We start from the raw sequence: 16,615 nt of genomic DNA, 5'->3' as shown, positions 1-16,615 counted from the left end.
ACAAAGAAAACTGGTACTGTGAATCTTTTCTGATTTTGTAAGTAGCCAAAAATAGTTAAATAATTGAGGTGTGTGTTTATTTGAGGGCCGCCATTAATTTGTCTAAACACAAGGGGCTGGTGCCCTAGGACTGGTGGAGGTGACTTCCACCATCCCAGTTGTGAGGAGAGACAAGGTCGCTGAGGGAATACCCATTCACCAAAAAGTATATGCCTATTCTGTGACCCAACAATTCCACCCCTAAGTGTTCACCTGAGTGAAATAAAAACACATTTCCACACAAAGACCTGGGATGGAACATTCGTAAGACTTTCTTCATAATAGCCCCAAACTGGAAACAACCCAAATGCCCATCAGCTGGTGATGAGATAGACAAATGGTGCCAAAGCCACACAGTGGAGGACCATTGAGTCAGCTGGTGATGAGATAGACAAATGGTGCCAAAGCCACACAGTGGAGAACTATTGAGCAACAAAAAGTTCATAACTACTGATACAGGGAACCAAATGGATGAATCTCAGAATCATTACACTCAGTGAAAGAAACCAGACACAAAAATGTGTGTACCCTTTGATTCCATTTATATGAAATTCTGGAAGAGAGAAAGCTATGGTGACAGAAATCAGATCACTGGTTGCCAGGAGCCAGGGAAAGGGAGAAAAAAATGGACCGAAAATGGATATGGAGGAAATTGTGGAGGAATGAGAAGGCTCCATACCATGATTTTGGTGTTGGATACATGACTATAACCTTTAGTCAAATTCATCAAATTAAATTAAGACTCATTAAATTCTTCATTTAGATGTGGTAAAATTTGTGGTACCTAATTCATTCCTTAATTAAACTGATTCTTTAAAAATATCATTGAACTACGATGAGGAGTAATAATAAGTGACCCCAAAATAATTTAATCTGTTTAATTATTTTTTAAATACATAGGACTGTACAACTAGACTAGCTGGTGCTGGTGTTTGAAGGTGTCTCCTGTAAAATTCAGGTGTTGCCAATTTGGTAGCAGTAAGAGCTGTGACCCTTAATAAAGAGCTTAACAAAGAGAATCTGCCCCTTTTGCCCTTTTCCTTCTGCCACGTGAGGACACAGTGTTCCTCCCTCTGGAGAACACAGAATTCATGGCACTATTTTGGAAGCAGAGAGCAGTTCTCATCAGACACCAACCTTGCCAGTGCCTTTATCTTGATATTCCTAGCCTCTTGAACCATGAGAAATACATTTCTGCTCTTCATACATTACCCAGTCTTTGTTTTTCTGTTATCGCAGCACAAGGGGACTAAGACGATGAAAAATACATAAAATCACTGGCATCAGAAAAATGCATCAAAAATAGATTTGAAATATTTAATTTATTTCCCACTTGATTCCCAAAAGACAGATCATGGTCTAGCCCTATTGTAACATGCTCTTTTTCAAAATTTACTGTGTTGTCTTCTGTCTTCTGTTTTTGTCTTACAATAGATTTCTTTAGTAGTATACCTTTTAAAATGCTTTCAAACAGACTCAATTATAAGAATTACTGAAATGCACATGATATTTTTGAAAGATTCTTTCAATAGGCATTTTGGGAAAAGTGAGTGGAAGAACAATGTGGAAAGTGGCCCCACATCCAAGATTCTTGGTTCCTCTTTCAGGTTTAACTTCTGGCTCATTTTTTCCAACTCCCTCAACAAACCCCAAATTATTGGCTGAGCATTGATCAGGTACCCAGAATTGGATGCCACCAAGAATGCTGAGTGGCTAAGCGTGAGTCCAGCCCTTGAGGAAACAGCAGCCCCTTCATGGTGAAAGGCAACAAGACTGAAAATCAGTGAACCTAAGTTTCAAAGGAATGAAACACTGGTGCAGAGTAGAGTGACCTTGGAGATTTCATTGATCATCTAGTCATGGGAAGGGTAGATAGGTGTAGATGATAGAATCCACTCTAGGACATCAGCAGGGCTGGACATGGTGGCTCACGCTCGAAGCCATCTGTGGGGCCGGGCACGGTGGCTAATACTCTAAGCCATCTGTGGGGCCGGGCGCGGTGGCTCACGCCCTAAGCCATCTGTGGGGCCGGGCACGGTGGCTCACGCTTTGAGCCATCTGTGGGGCCGGGCGCGGTGGCTCACGCTCTAAGCCATCTGTGGGGCCGGGCACGGTGGCTCAAGCCCTAAGCCATCTGTGGGGCCGGGCGCGGTGGCTCATGCCTGTAATCCCAGCACTTTGGGAGGCCGAGGTGGGTGGATCGCCTGAAGTTAGAAGTTAGAAACCAGATTGACCAATATGGTGAAACCCTGTCTGTACGAAAAATACAAGAATTACCTGGGCATGGTGTCATGCACCTGCAGTCCCAGCTACTCTGGAGGCTGAGACAGGACAATTGCTTGAACCTGGGAGGTGGAGGTTGTAGCAAGCCAAGATCACAGCACTGCACTCCAGTCTGGGCAACAGAGCAAGACACTGTCTCAAAAAAAGAAAAAAAGAAAAAGACATCTGTAGAATTTATAATTTAGAAATCTGGGGATTTTTTGTATCTTGGGGTTTAACACATAATCAAACTAGCTAAATATTGTCTTGAATTGGCTGATGTTACTAAAGTCTACAAAATTGTTATTTTCATAGTGAGAACTCCTGTATTCTTTGTTTCGTGTAAATAAAATGAAGTCTTTGATAAGGTAGGGAATGATGTTTCTCTTTTCTTAATCACAACCTGGGATTGTATATAGTAACTCTCATTTGCATTTGGTCATTCCTTTATCTCTGCCCATTCAATGTGTGGCTCCCTCCAGGAATGTGGGCTCAGAGCAGTCCTTCTCGTCCCATATCCAACTGTTTCCTTCTGTAGGAGCTACTCAGGGCCAATCCCTGGATCCAGTCTCTGAAGACCACCACCTTTTATACTTTTATGACTATGCATTTTCCTCCAGACTTGATTTCAATTGTCTTGTAGTATGAGTTTAAGAAAAGAAATTGCCTATCAATTTAATAGAATATTAAAGATGTAATTTTCATTTTTTCATACTGAAAATGAGCATAGAATCAGCAAATGAAGCTTCGTCTTCAGTTATTGTAATAAAATGACCACCACCACAGTAAAACTTTACACAGCTTTTAGTGTCTTTTTTTTAATAATCCACAGCACAGAGGAAAACTATAAATAGGCAGTATTAGTCTCTTTAATATATAATAAATTCTGATTATTAGATAACTGGACCAAGAGAAACAGGAAAGAGTGATTTTTCTCTATCATGGGAAGCATTTTACTTATTATTTTTAATATATTGGAGCGTGAACAAGTACCATCTTTATGTGTTTAAGGAATGTTTTCAATCCATGCGCAGAATGGTGAAACTAATAGAATGTTCAAAGTCTTAGTATTCCATAACCTGTGCCTAAAAGGAATCATTGCAAGCGTGACAAAGGTATTAAGACCCAACAGTTTAGAATTTGATTAATTTTTAACCAGAACAGTAGTACACATTTAAAAACAACACTGATTTCTTTTTTCAAATTAACATTTTTCATTTTAAAGTAGTTTTAGGTTTAAAGAAAAGTTGCAAAGATAGTACAGAGCATTTCTGTCCACCCCACAGCCAGTTTCCCTATATTTAATACTTTATATCATTAGGTACATGCATCACAACATGGAAACGTTATTAACTGAAGGTCATACTTTATTCAGATTTCCATGGCTTTTTTTTGTTTCCTAGTGTCCTCTTCCTGTCCCAGGAACCACCCAGATCCACCCTGAGTTAATTGTCTTGCCTCATCTGGTCCCTCTGAATTGTAACTGCCTTTCCTTGGTTTGATGATCTTGAGTATTTTGAGGAGTCCTGGTTGGTATTGTGTAGACTGTTCCCCAGGTTGTATTTATCTGATGCTTTTCTTGTGGTTAGACTGGGGTTATACGTTTTCCAGGAGTACCATAAAGTAGTTGTATCTTTTAAGGACTTTTATCAAATTATTTTGAGGATTTAGTTTGGCTTTTCTTAAGTTGAATGACTTCCCAACTATTGAAATTAAAAGTAATATCAATGATGATGTTAATAATAATAGCAAAGAGATAGAACTTAATATACACTGGGCTCTATTTAAGCACTGTGCATTGGCTCTTCATGCATTCGATCTTTAAGGAGATGCGAACGATTATTATCCACAGTTAGGTAAACAGGTACTTCCAACAACTCACAGGAAGTCACACAGATAATTCATGTTGTTGAGATTCCATCTAAAACAGGATCTATTCCAAGAGTCTATGTTTCTACTCACTTTGCTATCCTGCTTCCAGACTGTGGTCTAGAAGTAGCAGGAAAATGAAGCAATTAATTTATGCAAAACTGTATTGATGAAGATTATTTCTTTTAATGAATCTAGATATGCAGATTTTTTTCTTGACATGTTGGCTATTTGGTATTCAATAAGAACGTTGTAGGTGATGAAAGTAATCTGAATTATTTCTCCACTTTTTTTCCTATTTATTTGCTTGTCAATCCTGTTGATAAAAGGGGTGACAAATCTATAGCAATTGGCCAGACATGGGATTTTCCAGGTTTCATAATTTCCTAGTTAGCTGAGGGTTACTTGAATATCCTCCTCCTGACAAGCAAACACAAATACATAGAGTTTTTATTAAAAATCGATCTATATGCTTATTTAAAAATACAAATATGTGTGTATTTTTATTACTTGAAAAACAGAAATTCTAGAATAGTAAATTTTTATTCCTATTTTGTTCATCTGGCTTCATCTGGTGATCAGCACCTTCATCCTTCATTTTCAATTATTCATTTTGGAAACGGCAGTGGAGTTAGTTTTATTTTTGAAGTTTACAGTGAACCTGAACTCAAGAATAAACCAGGAGCATCTGGTCGGTGCAGATTGTAAGCCTGATAGGATCCTTCTGTGAGGATGACCACTTAGGTACTCAGAAATGTGTCACTTGCTAAGGCAAAAATTTCAGTTCCTGCTGAGTTAAGAATTAGAGAACAGCGCAGCTTGTGTCATTGAGAAGCCTCGACCTCCGACCTCCGTGAGGTTTATAGCTGGCATTTCAGCCTTAAACAATGGCAACAGACACAGCAGAACGTTAACTATTTGTATGCCTTGAGTATAATGTAAATGAAAGGAACACTATAGCAAGATGATTTTTCAGGACTAAATTTCTACTAATTAATTCTGGAAAGTAAAATTGCATTATACATACCTTTCATGTATTCTGAGGTGCTTTTCATTACTACCTTGGCTGTTGTATTCGTTTTCTATGTCTTTAAAAGAAATCTATAATATTAAAAAGGAAAAATTCTATCCTTTAAAATGACTCATTCTTCCTTTTCATTTCCTACTATGGTCTGACATTAGTTTGTGGAATCCTGTGTGTCTACCTGATCACCAATTTGGAAATTCAATGGAGATGTCCTGTGATGTTAATGTAGATTTCTCTTGCTCTGGTGCAGGGCAGTGGGATCACTGGAAAACCTGCTTCTCATTACGTTGCAGGTTATGGCAGAGAGACCTGTTGAGCTGAGACACAGGACATTTTTGGATCTGAATCTTCAGCTCAAAATCAATGCTCTTCTATACCCAAATGCGGTTACTAGATCAGCGGGACCATCAGGGAATTGGGCCAAGTAAATATGACCCCATGATTTATAGCTGACCAATATCTTGAATAAAATTGTTGCTTTCCCAGTACGTGCTCTCTGACATCCAGTCTGTTAGTTTTCTGGTCAGGATCACCAACAAAGTTCTGAATTCCAACAGCACTAATAAATAATTTGGACAGTGCTATAAACAAGTTTGAAAATGTATACTCTCATGGTCTCCATGAGACAAGCGAGATGAGCTGCTGAGACAGTTCATTTCTGTGGTTACTTATAGCCCGAATTTCCAGAGTCCAGCATTTCACACTGCTGCCACAAAAGGGAAGGAAAAACACAGCAGGTGTAGTTCCCGCTCCATCTTAGCTTTTGACTACACCTTTGGAATCATCTCATTCTTGTTTTAGTCAAACAAAGCACATTTGTATGAAAAACAAATATGGCATTTCATGTACACAACCGAATTTCTCCTGAACACCATAATTAAGCACGACTACACATCATTTTAACAAGCACAGGCCACTGTAACAGCAATCCGCTACTTTCTGGGCTTATGTCACTGATCGTGACGGACAAGGAGAGAGTCATGGGAGGCTCCGTGTCTGTCCAAGTGCTCGGTTGTGCTGTGTCATATGGTTTTCAGTAATGCTGGGAGCATGTGCCACGTCCATACCGCTTGGAAATGTTCTCACACTCTCTCCAAAAAACAGGGCCTGTAGACTTCCATTTATGTGCTGCAATCTTGTTTTCCAAAGGTGATGAAAATGTATCAATTAGTTTAGGGATTTCTGAGTGAAAGTCTCAGGGAAAAAAAACGAGAATCTAAGAGCAGGCACAATGTGCTCACTTGCACAAGAAACTGTTGCTTTTACTCACTCTCTCTTCAGCAAAAATGGAAGCATGTACTGATTTTTGGGCCATTTTAATCTGTTCATTAACACTTCCCACATGTAGTAGCTATGGTAGCCCTGGAACACACCTTATCTATTCTAGTTTGTGTTTAAAGTTTTTAAACCCTAAGTTCAGGATACAGATGGTAGTCAAATAGCACATGAGAAAAAAGGCAGACATACGAGCTAGACAACATTGCTTTCATACGAATAAGCATATAAGAAGTTGTGTAAATATCTTACAAAGGCAATATGCGTTTTGGTATGCTATTTTGGGAGATAAAAAGTTAGCTGTCTGAAATCTAAATGTTTTCCACTATTTTTAAGAAATATTTCCTGAACAGCTACAGCAGAGTGTTTTCTGCAGAATATTAATTGCAATCCAGTAGCAAACCGTATGGAATTTAAAGGTCCCTCTTATTTATGGAACATCATCATAGTACATCTATTTTGTGATAACTTGAAGAATCTACATGAACTCTTCATGGTAACAAAGACTGCAGCAACCTACTATATTTCATATGTCAAACAGAAATTGTATTACCCCATCCAGAATAAATTTGGTAACGCAAGCACAACTGTGGGAGCAGAACGTGGTGTGATTTAAACTCTTGGTAAATCATTCTCACTAAAATTCAGGGATATCCGCTTATTTAATCCAATAGTCATCTATTGAGATTTAGAGAAATTGCTGTTCATATACATGACTATGGGTGAACTTAATTTTAGAATTTAGTTTTATTCATTGAGCGGTTTTATACAAAGAACTTTCATAAGTGGTTTTGGAAGGGAAGAGAAAGAACCTGATAAAGCTGTCATTCATGGAGTTCTCATCTACTTGTGGAGACAGATCACAGAGAACAAAGAACACACAGCAGTGTAGACTGAGTGAGTTCTGTACTAGCTGTCTTGTCTCCATGCACAGTGCTGCCTTGCCTGACCTGCCATCAACACGAGAAATGGTGTTAGCAGGGGATGTGGCCACAGCAGAATCTAAAGGACCAGGCAACTCCCTGGACGTGTTTCCATGTAGCTCCTGGGACACCCATGGTTGACTACACAAAAGGAAACAAGCAAGCATGCTAACTTTGCTTCTGAAGGCACAGTTATATCTCATTCCTTTGTGCCTTCTTAGCTCTTTTTGAAATTCAAGTATACACCAAATATATTCTTATGTGGAAATTGGATGTTTAAAAATCCATCATAGGTCCACACTCATTTATTTCTACCTTCAGAGTTCTTTTTCTCTATTTGTCTTGTAGTATTTGGTCCTCTGTTATTTATTTTGTTAAAGGGCCAGTTTTCTAAACTGTATCTAAAGAACACTTTTTTTTTTTTTTTTTTTTTGAAGCGGAATGTCGCTCTGTGGCGCAGGCTGGAGTGCAGTTGCGCAGTCTCGGTTCACTGCAAGCTCCAGCCTCCCGGGTTCACACCATTCTCCTGCCTCAGCCTCCCGAGTAGCTGGGACTACAGGCGCCCCCCAACACGGCCGGCTAATTTTTTGTATTTTTAGTAGAGACGGGGTTTCACCATGTTACCCAGGATGGTCTCGATCTCCTGACCTCATGATCCACCCATCTCAGCCTCCCAAAGTGCTAGGATTACAGGCGTGAGCCGCTGCGCCCGGCCAAGAACACTTATTTTTAAAAAGAATTGACAAGTGTGACAAGTCACTGTAGCTAGTGGCTACTCATTGTAAGTGCCAAAAATTAAATATCATATGCAACTAAAAATCTTCTTTGGCAATTTAAAAAATCTCACTTATTCTCATGAAAACTTGAGGATATGTTTCTAAACAACATAGATGCATTTTACCAATAAAGAAGTTTTGTTTTCCATTTATTACTTGTATACTTTTCCATTTTTCCAGATCTCAGTCTGGAATAAAGAATAAAAAGGGACTGAGCTTCATCAGATTCTCCAGAATATATAAAATCTTCATATAAATACAACATATAATACACACACATACCTATAAATGTGACATATAAGGCCAGGCACAATGGCTCACGCCTGTAATCGCAGCATGTTGGGAGGCTAGAGGAGGGCAGATCACTTGAGGCCAGGAGTTGGAGACCAGCCTGGCCAACATTGTGAAACTCTATCGCTGCTAAAAATTACAAAAATTACCTAGGCGTGATGGTGCATGCCTATAATCACAGATACACAGGAGGCTGAGCCAAGAGAATCTCTTGAACCCGGGAGGTAGAGGTTACAGTGAGCTGAGATCGTGCCACTGCACTCCAGCCTGGATGACAGAGCGAGGCTCCATCTCATATAAATAAATGCAACATATAAATAAGTTCGAGAGATCTCTTATACAACATGGTGACTATGGTTAATAATAATGTATTATATTCTTGAAAATTGCTAAGAGTATAGGTGTTCTCAAGAAAAAAATCAGAAGTATGTAAGGTAATGAGTATATTAATTAGCTTTGCTTAGCCATTATGATACGTACACATATTTCAAAATAACATGCCATAGATGAACAATATATATAATTTATATTTGTCAATTAAAATACAATTAAGTATGTAAATGTGAGTGCGAATAAAAATCATTAAATTGCAAGTTTAATAAGAACAATAATTTAGAAAAGCATCTGTTGTGTATTGACTCTGAATAGGTGCTACAGATTTAACAATCACCAAGATAGACCCTGCCAGGGCTTACAGTAAAGCACAAAAAGTAAATATAATGCAGAGTGACAGGTCTTGCCGCAGAAAAGAGAGTGGTGCTAGAGGCACGTAGGATACAGGCCATCCCCGAGCAAGCGCAGACTGAATGAGAATATCAACAGTGCATGGTTAAATAAGACAACAGAGGAAAGAATGGACTAAATATTTACAGCAGGTGTGAAGGCTCAAGAGGGGAGACACCCTCAGGTACTAAAAGAAATTGTAGCAAGTCTGGATCATGAAACACCGGGAAAGAACTAACGAGATATGTCCTAGGAGAAGACAGCGATGTTCACTTCACACAGGGTTCCTGAGTCCTGGATAGGATCTGGACTAAGAATAAAGTTGGTCACCAGAAAAATTTCAGGCAAGGTAGGGTCATCCTTAGGACTGGAGTTTGGGAAAATAGTTTGGCTGCAGCACAGAAAATGGGATGCAGCATGGGGAGCGATGAGAGGACCCCAACAGCGTCAATAATGGCAAATGATGATAGACAGTGAGGGGTGAGAACCTGAACTGAGGCACGACATGGCATGTTTGGGAATATAGCTAGAGCAATAGTGAAAACTTCTGTGTGATGTATTTTGGGGAAGAGAGGGATGTGTGACAGTATTTGTAACTGGACTATGTAAGCTCTTTGGAGTGATCCTTAAACAATATTTTCCGTAGGCCCCTTCATTATCAAATCTTAATATCTAGTTCAATAATTTGGAAGAGATAGTTTGTACAGCATTTTTTGTTTTGTTTTGTTTTAGATGCATCAGTCTTTGAATTGATACCAAATCATAGTGTTTGCTTCTTTTTTTTTTCTTTTCTTTAACGGAGTCTCGCTCTGTCACACAGCCTGGACTGCAGTGTCGCGATCTTGGCTCACTGCAACCTCCACCTCCTGGGTTCAAGTAATTCTCCTGCTTCAGCCTCCCCAGTAGCTGGGATTCCAGGCATGCACCACCATTCCCGGCTAATTTTTGTATTTTTAGTAGAGATAGGGTTTCATCATGTTGGCCAGGCTGGTCTCCAACTCATGATCTCAAGTGATCCTCCCACCTCGGCCTTCCAAAGTGTTGGGATTACAGGCGTGAGCTACTGCATCTGGCTGTAGTGTTTGTTTCTAAGAAAATGTGTCAAAATCATCTCTGACATAGAGAGAAGGGGGTTTGACACACATACTGTATCAATGTCAACAGTATCTTACTCATCTTCTACTCTACCTGAAGGTGATATGACCCTCGAATAGAATTCCAAAACCTGTGTGAATTTTGTCACCATAATTTGGAGGCAGTAGTGACACTCAGTGTGTAAGAAGTCAAGAATGCAAAATATTCCAAGGTAGTTCCCCAAATGAAACATCGCTGGCATAATCATGAAACATGCTTACATTTCTTCTATAACTAAAGGACAAAAGCTAGGTGAAACACACAAACCTACTCAGTTTGGACCGTGCTACTTTGACAGTTACTAGTCAGCCCCTAATGCCTGATAAGGGACTTGTCCAACACAGGTTCTGTCCACGGCCAGCAGTAGCCATGCATCAGGATAAACAAACATCAGCCTCTTTGGTGGGATCAGGTAACCACAGGACTCTCTTGACCCTCAGCACGGAAAGCAGAAAGACCCTCACCCTCATTTTATTTCTGAAACCCCTGCACAGTAGAGCTCCCTGAGTTAATTAATATTAAAAATAGTATCCAAAAATGCCATAATTTATTTTACTCTAAGGAGAAATTGTAAATCTTAGCATCACAGAGTCAGAATGAAACGTTTAAGGCTTGCTAATAATCATAGTAATAATTGTATTTCCAGTGCAATATACCAGGTAATTTCCATGAATTTTATTCTTTAATTCTCATGGCCACCCTTTGAGGTAGGAAGTAGGAAGCTCATAATGTGAAAACTGAGGCTCGATGAGACTAAATTGATCACAGTGGCCCAGCAAACACTGGGGGATTCAAAACCAAATCTGGTGCCTGGACTCCTGACTGCGGAGATTTGTGTTATGCCAGGACCCTGGGCGCCCAGCCCAGCTTCCCAATGGAGAGCCCACATCAAACAAGAGCTCTTTTCTATTATAAACCATGCAGGGTTTTGAACTCACTGTCAATTTCAGTGACAGACGCTCATTCAAGGCATCCCAAGCATTAAATTTAAGTAAATCCATTCCCAGCTCTGTTCAACTCAAGTTCAACAACCTAAACTCCAAGAACTATCTTTAAGCAAAGGTGTTCTCTGTAGATGTATTTGGCTTGTGTTGCATAAGGAACGTTTCGCTTTCATAGAGCTCACTCTGTAAGGATCATCTTTGTTTGGTAGCCTGAGGTGTGACGTTAGCAGTGTACCTTGAACCTCAACCAAATATCTGCATTTTGTGTGTGTGCTCTTCTGCTTCACAGAAAGTGGTGATATCCTATGTATTCAACATCTTCATGCTAGTGTGATAATGTATCAAACTTCACTTCTTTGATATTCCCAGACACTTAGAAGTAAAGTTTCTCCTCTTGAATGCAATATAGCATCTCTGGATCTACCTCTGAACGTTTCTATATCCCTCACAACAGACCTTCAAACCATCTAGAAATTCAGTTCTGAGTCACTTCTACAAACATTCCCAAAACTGATAGCTTGATTAGAAAGTGGTGAGGTTATGAAAAAGATACTTGCACGCACATGTTTATAGCAGCACAATTTGCAATTGCAAAAATGTGGAACCAACCCAAATGCCCATCAATCAATGAGTGGATAAAGAAACTGTGGTGTGTGTGTGTATGTGTGTGTATCACGGAATACTATTCAACCATAATAAGGAATGAATTAATGGCATTCGCAGCAACCTGGATGAGATTGGAGACTATTATTCTAAGTGAAGTAATCCAGGAATGCAAAGCCAAATATCATATGTTCTCACTCATAAGTGGGAGCTAAGCTATGAGGATGCAAAGGCATTAGAATGATAAAATAGACCTTGGGGACTCGGGGAAAGGGTGTGAAGGGGATGAGGAATAGAAGACTACAAATTGAACTCAGCATATACTGCTTGGGTTCCCCCAAAACCTATGGAAATAAAGAAAAAGAAAGGAAGTAGTTAGGTTACTAAAAAATACCCCACAAAGAATTTGCTCTTGGCCCCTGAAAGGTAATAAAGTGCAAGCCCATGAAGAATTCTAAAAGTAAAACCAATGCACTTTTGGGACAGGTGTCCAGAGAAACCACCCTGAATTTCCTGGGACTCACTTTTCACCTGCCTCTGCTCTTCCAAAGTTGCAGAGAGATCTTTTAAGTCTGTAGTCAGATGACACCAGGTCTCCTCCAAAGCTCTGCAGTGCCTTCTTCCTGCATCACTCTGCACACACAGGAAGCCCAACAGGCAGGGCCTCCCTTCTGCTCCAAACCACCTCTGCCCATTTGTCCCTCACTGCCCTGCCGGGCACACTGGGATCACATCTCCTTTTCGAAGGGCTGATTGCCATCTTCCTTCATGGCATTTTCTTCACTGCCTCCTCCTCCATCCGTCTCTGTATACCCCTCTATCCTGTGTTAAATTACCCATCATCAAACCACATTAATTTTTGGGAGCTGAGGTGGGAGGATCACTCGAGCCCCAGAGTTGGAAGTTGCAGTGAGCTATGATCACATCACTGCACTCCGGCCTGGACAACAGAGTGAGATCCTGTCTCAAAAAAATAATAATTTTAAAAAATTTTCCTCCATAAAACATAACCCCTGTATTAGTCTGTTTTTACACTGCTGATAAAGACATACCCAAGACTGGGCAATTTATGAAAGAAAAAGGTTTAATGGACTTACAGTTCCACATGGCTGGAGAGGCCTCACAATCATGGCGAAGGCAAGGTGGAGCAAGTCACATCTTACATGATGGCAGCAGGCAGAGAGAGCTTGTGCAGGGCAACTCCCCCTTAGAAAACCATCAGACCTCCTGAGCCTTATTCACTATCCTGAGAACAGCACAGGAAAGACCTGCCTCCATGATCAATTACCTCCCACCAGATCCCTCCCACAACACGTGGGATTCAAAATGAGAATTAGGTGGGGACACAGCCAAATCATATCCAGCCCCGTGTGTGCAAGGATTTTGTCTCATTTATTCACTAAGCCCTTACCTAGAACAGGACCTGACACACAGTGGCTCTCAAAAATAATCTTTTAAATGAATAAATAAATAAAATATTTTAATGAAAACATTCTGTGTAGTTAACATTTGAGACAGATGAACATTTGAAATATAGATTTGGTGTATTTGGACGCATATGTTATTACAGTGATGTTTTAATGAAAGATTGATTCTGAATATTTTGTTTTCCTCTGTAGACCAAACTGTTATTCATTCTGCTTCATAAGTGAGTGTTAACATTCATTTTAGGGAAAGAATATTCAAATAGATTCTATTTATTTAAATACTCAGTAGGGAATGAAGAATATTATTTGTATTGTTTATAGCAAAAAGCACATAGTTGAAAATAAAACTGGTATTTGCATTTTAGTAGTAGCAATTGCAGATAAAAGACCGGAGGTATCCAGAAGATGCACCGATTAATTGCAGCATTTGTGTTGTCAGCGTGTCTGTGTAGCCACGTGTATCCCTTAAAAGATAGCAAATTAAATACCTTTCCCTTCAGTTGAAATGACATTCTTTTTCTGGTATTTGAAATTAAATTTAAGATCAGTTGAATATCCTTTAGAAACACTTTACAAAAATGATGTTTAGTTCAGCAAAAAGAAGCCACGTATTTACTTTCTAAATTGTAGAGATAAAAATATTCCTTGTGTGTGTTTTTTTAAGGGTTCATTTGTTTTTCCATTTTCAGAAATTGAAAAGGGAGGGTGTGGGGATCCTGGAATCCCCGCCTATGGGAAGCGGACGGGAAGCAGTTTCCTCCATGGAGATACGCTCACCTTTGAATGCCCGGCGGCCTTTGAGCTGGTGGGGGAGAGAGTTATCACCTGTCAGCAGAACAATCAGTGGTCTGGCAACAAGCCCAGCTGTGTATGTGAGTATTATGCCTTGACCTGGACTCCCTCCTGTCCTGCAAGGATCTTGCAAGGGGAGAAAAGGAGAAAGACACAGACCGCCCATTTAGGGAGGGCAGCTTTCAGAATAGCTCGGGGTGCCACATTTACTGGAAACGTGCAAGGACGTTCTCGAACACCAACTTGCCTGCTTTCTTCATTTAATAAAAACTAATTTATAGTTTCATTACATCTACTCAACAAAATGTACTTGAACGTTTCCTACCAGAAAGGGTCATCACGTATATCGTTGTTTCCATCAAAAGCCAGTGATGATCTGCTGTATCAGACATCAGTACAGCAACAGAGTCCTTTGTGACTTAATAATGCTGTATAACACTTAAACACAAGTTGTTCACCAGTGTGAGCATGGGTGGTGGTATTGGTTTGGAATTCAGTTGACGAGCTGCCTACTTCCTCTTAAGAATACTATTTTAACAAGTAGAAAAGGCTTCACAGTCGATTTTAAAGGAGAGGTTTTTTTCATTTGTAAATAACTATAGCAAAGGCTGAAAAGTGTGTACAAAATTATATGGAATAAGAAGCAAAAATGTATCCTAGAGATAAATCCAACAGTTTCTCCCTCCAAAAAATTATTTATATAATATATATGATTTTAAGTACACTTTCTTAAAAGTAAATTTTTCAAAATATTTTATATTATCCAACTAGAACATGATCTGATGTTTCCAAGTTATTTATTTATTCATCTTTACCCTTTAACTAATAAAAATTTTAAATAACTGGAGAAAATGCACTCACAGGAAAGTATAAAATATAAATTTAAAAGTTATCATGAAAGAGCAGGCTGAATTGTTCCTATGATATAGGAATATACTTTTACATATTAATATTTGCTCTTCTGAAGGCAGAAAATTATAACTAGAAATTATAATATTTGGCACACGTTTTCAGTCAACTGGAAAGGATCATTTTTGAACCACGCTTGTGCTTGATTATGTATAGGTTCTGGTTGTGCTCTATTTGATAATGAAATATTCGACTTACAAATTAGGAAAGGAGAAAACATTATGGTCCAGAATTACTTATATTAAAATAGTTGGATCATCATAGCTATTTGCAGGCATGAATTGCCTTTCTAGGTTCTTAGCTGTCTGTTTCACATGGCAATTCTTTGGATATGTGCATAACTGTTTGAAAATATATTTGCATCTTCACAGTTTCATGTTTCTTCAACTTTACGGCATCATCTGGGATTATTCTGTCACCAAATTATCCAGAGGAATATGGGAACAACATGAACTGTGTCTGGTTGATTATCTCGGAGCCAGGAAGTCGAATTCACCTAATCTTTAATGATTTTGATGTTGAGCCTCAATTTGACTTTCTCGCAGTTAAGGATGATGGCATTTCTGACATAACTGTCCTGGGTACTTTTTCTGGCAATGAAGTGCCTTCCCAGCTGGCCAGCAGTGGGCATATAGTTCGCTTGGAATTTCAGTCTGACCATTCCACTACTGGCAGAGGGTTCAACATCACTTACACCAGTAAGTACGCCCACACAGTCAACACATCCAAGTTCTCATTTTACTTACATGTTCCCATTTTGCTTATATGTATGTGAAGTTCCATTTCAAGGTTGATACTTCAGAGGTTTTATAATCATTATGAAAATGACAGTAGTAAAATTATAGTGTTATCCTGAAAACTTAAAAACAAATGTATCACTGTATTTAGATAGGTGGCTTCATCACTCCTAAACTAAGGAGCTGGATCTCCTCTCTCTTTCATCTCCTTACATCTCTTTCTCCCCGGTTTTCCATTTATCCATCCATCCATTCATCCATCCATCATTCTATCCATCCATGCACCCACCAAACCATTATTCCATCTATTCTTCCATTCATCCATCTATCTGTCCATCTGTATCCTTTCATTCATCCATCCATCATTTCATCCATCCATGCATCTATCCATCCTTTCTTCCATCCATCTTTCCATCCATCCTTCCATCTATCCATCCATCCATCCTTCTATCCATTCATCCTTCCATCCATCCATCCATCGTTCCATCAATCCATTGTTTGTCCATGTTTCCATCCATCCATTCATCATTCATCCATCTGTCCATGCATTCATCCATTATTCCATCTATCATTCCATTTATCCTTCCATCCATCTGTCAATCCATATCCTTCCATTCATCCTTCCCTTCCATCGTTTTGTCCATTTATCTATTATTTCACCCATCCATCCATTCATCCATATCCTTCCATTTATCCATCCTTCCATCTGTCCATCCATCCATGCATGCATGCATTCATCCATCCATCCTTCCATTCATCTTTCCATCCATCCCTCCATTCATCTTTCTTTCCATCCCTCCATTCATCCAGCCAGCCAGCCATTCTTCCTTTCTTCCTTCTATTCTTCCTCCCATCTATACAACCATCCACCCACCCACTCAGCC

At 39.4% G+C, this 16,615-nt stretch overlaps 1 protein-coding gene across 2 annotated transcripts in view; it reads left to right on the top strand.

Annotated features, from left to right (window-relative positions):
* CSMD1 (CUB and Sushi multiple domains 1) overlaps positions 1-16,615 on the top strand; it is a 2,070,470-nt gene that overhangs the window by 1,576,402 nt on the left and 477,453 nt on the right. For both annotated transcript variants that reach the window (XM_034966977.3, XM_034966976.3), the window contains exons 13-14: positions 13,983-14,165; positions 15,366-15,692. In XM_034966977.3, coding sequence (XP_034822868.1) covers positions 13,983-14,165; positions 15,366-15,692 — 510 coding nt within the window. The remainder of the gene's footprint in view (positions 1-13,982; positions 14,166-15,365; positions 15,693-16,615) is intronic.

The sequence above is a fragment of the Pan paniscus genome, chromosome 7 (genome assembly GCF_029289425.2).
Source record: "Pan paniscus chromosome 7, NHGRI_mPanPan1-v2.0_pri, whole genome shotgun sequence".
Classification (NCBI taxonomy): domain Eukaryota; kingdom Metazoa; phylum Chordata; class Mammalia; order Primates; family Hominidae; genus Pan; species Pan paniscus.
Note: the sequence above shows the minus strand (reverse complement) of the source record. Positions and strands in the feature narration are given on the sequence as shown.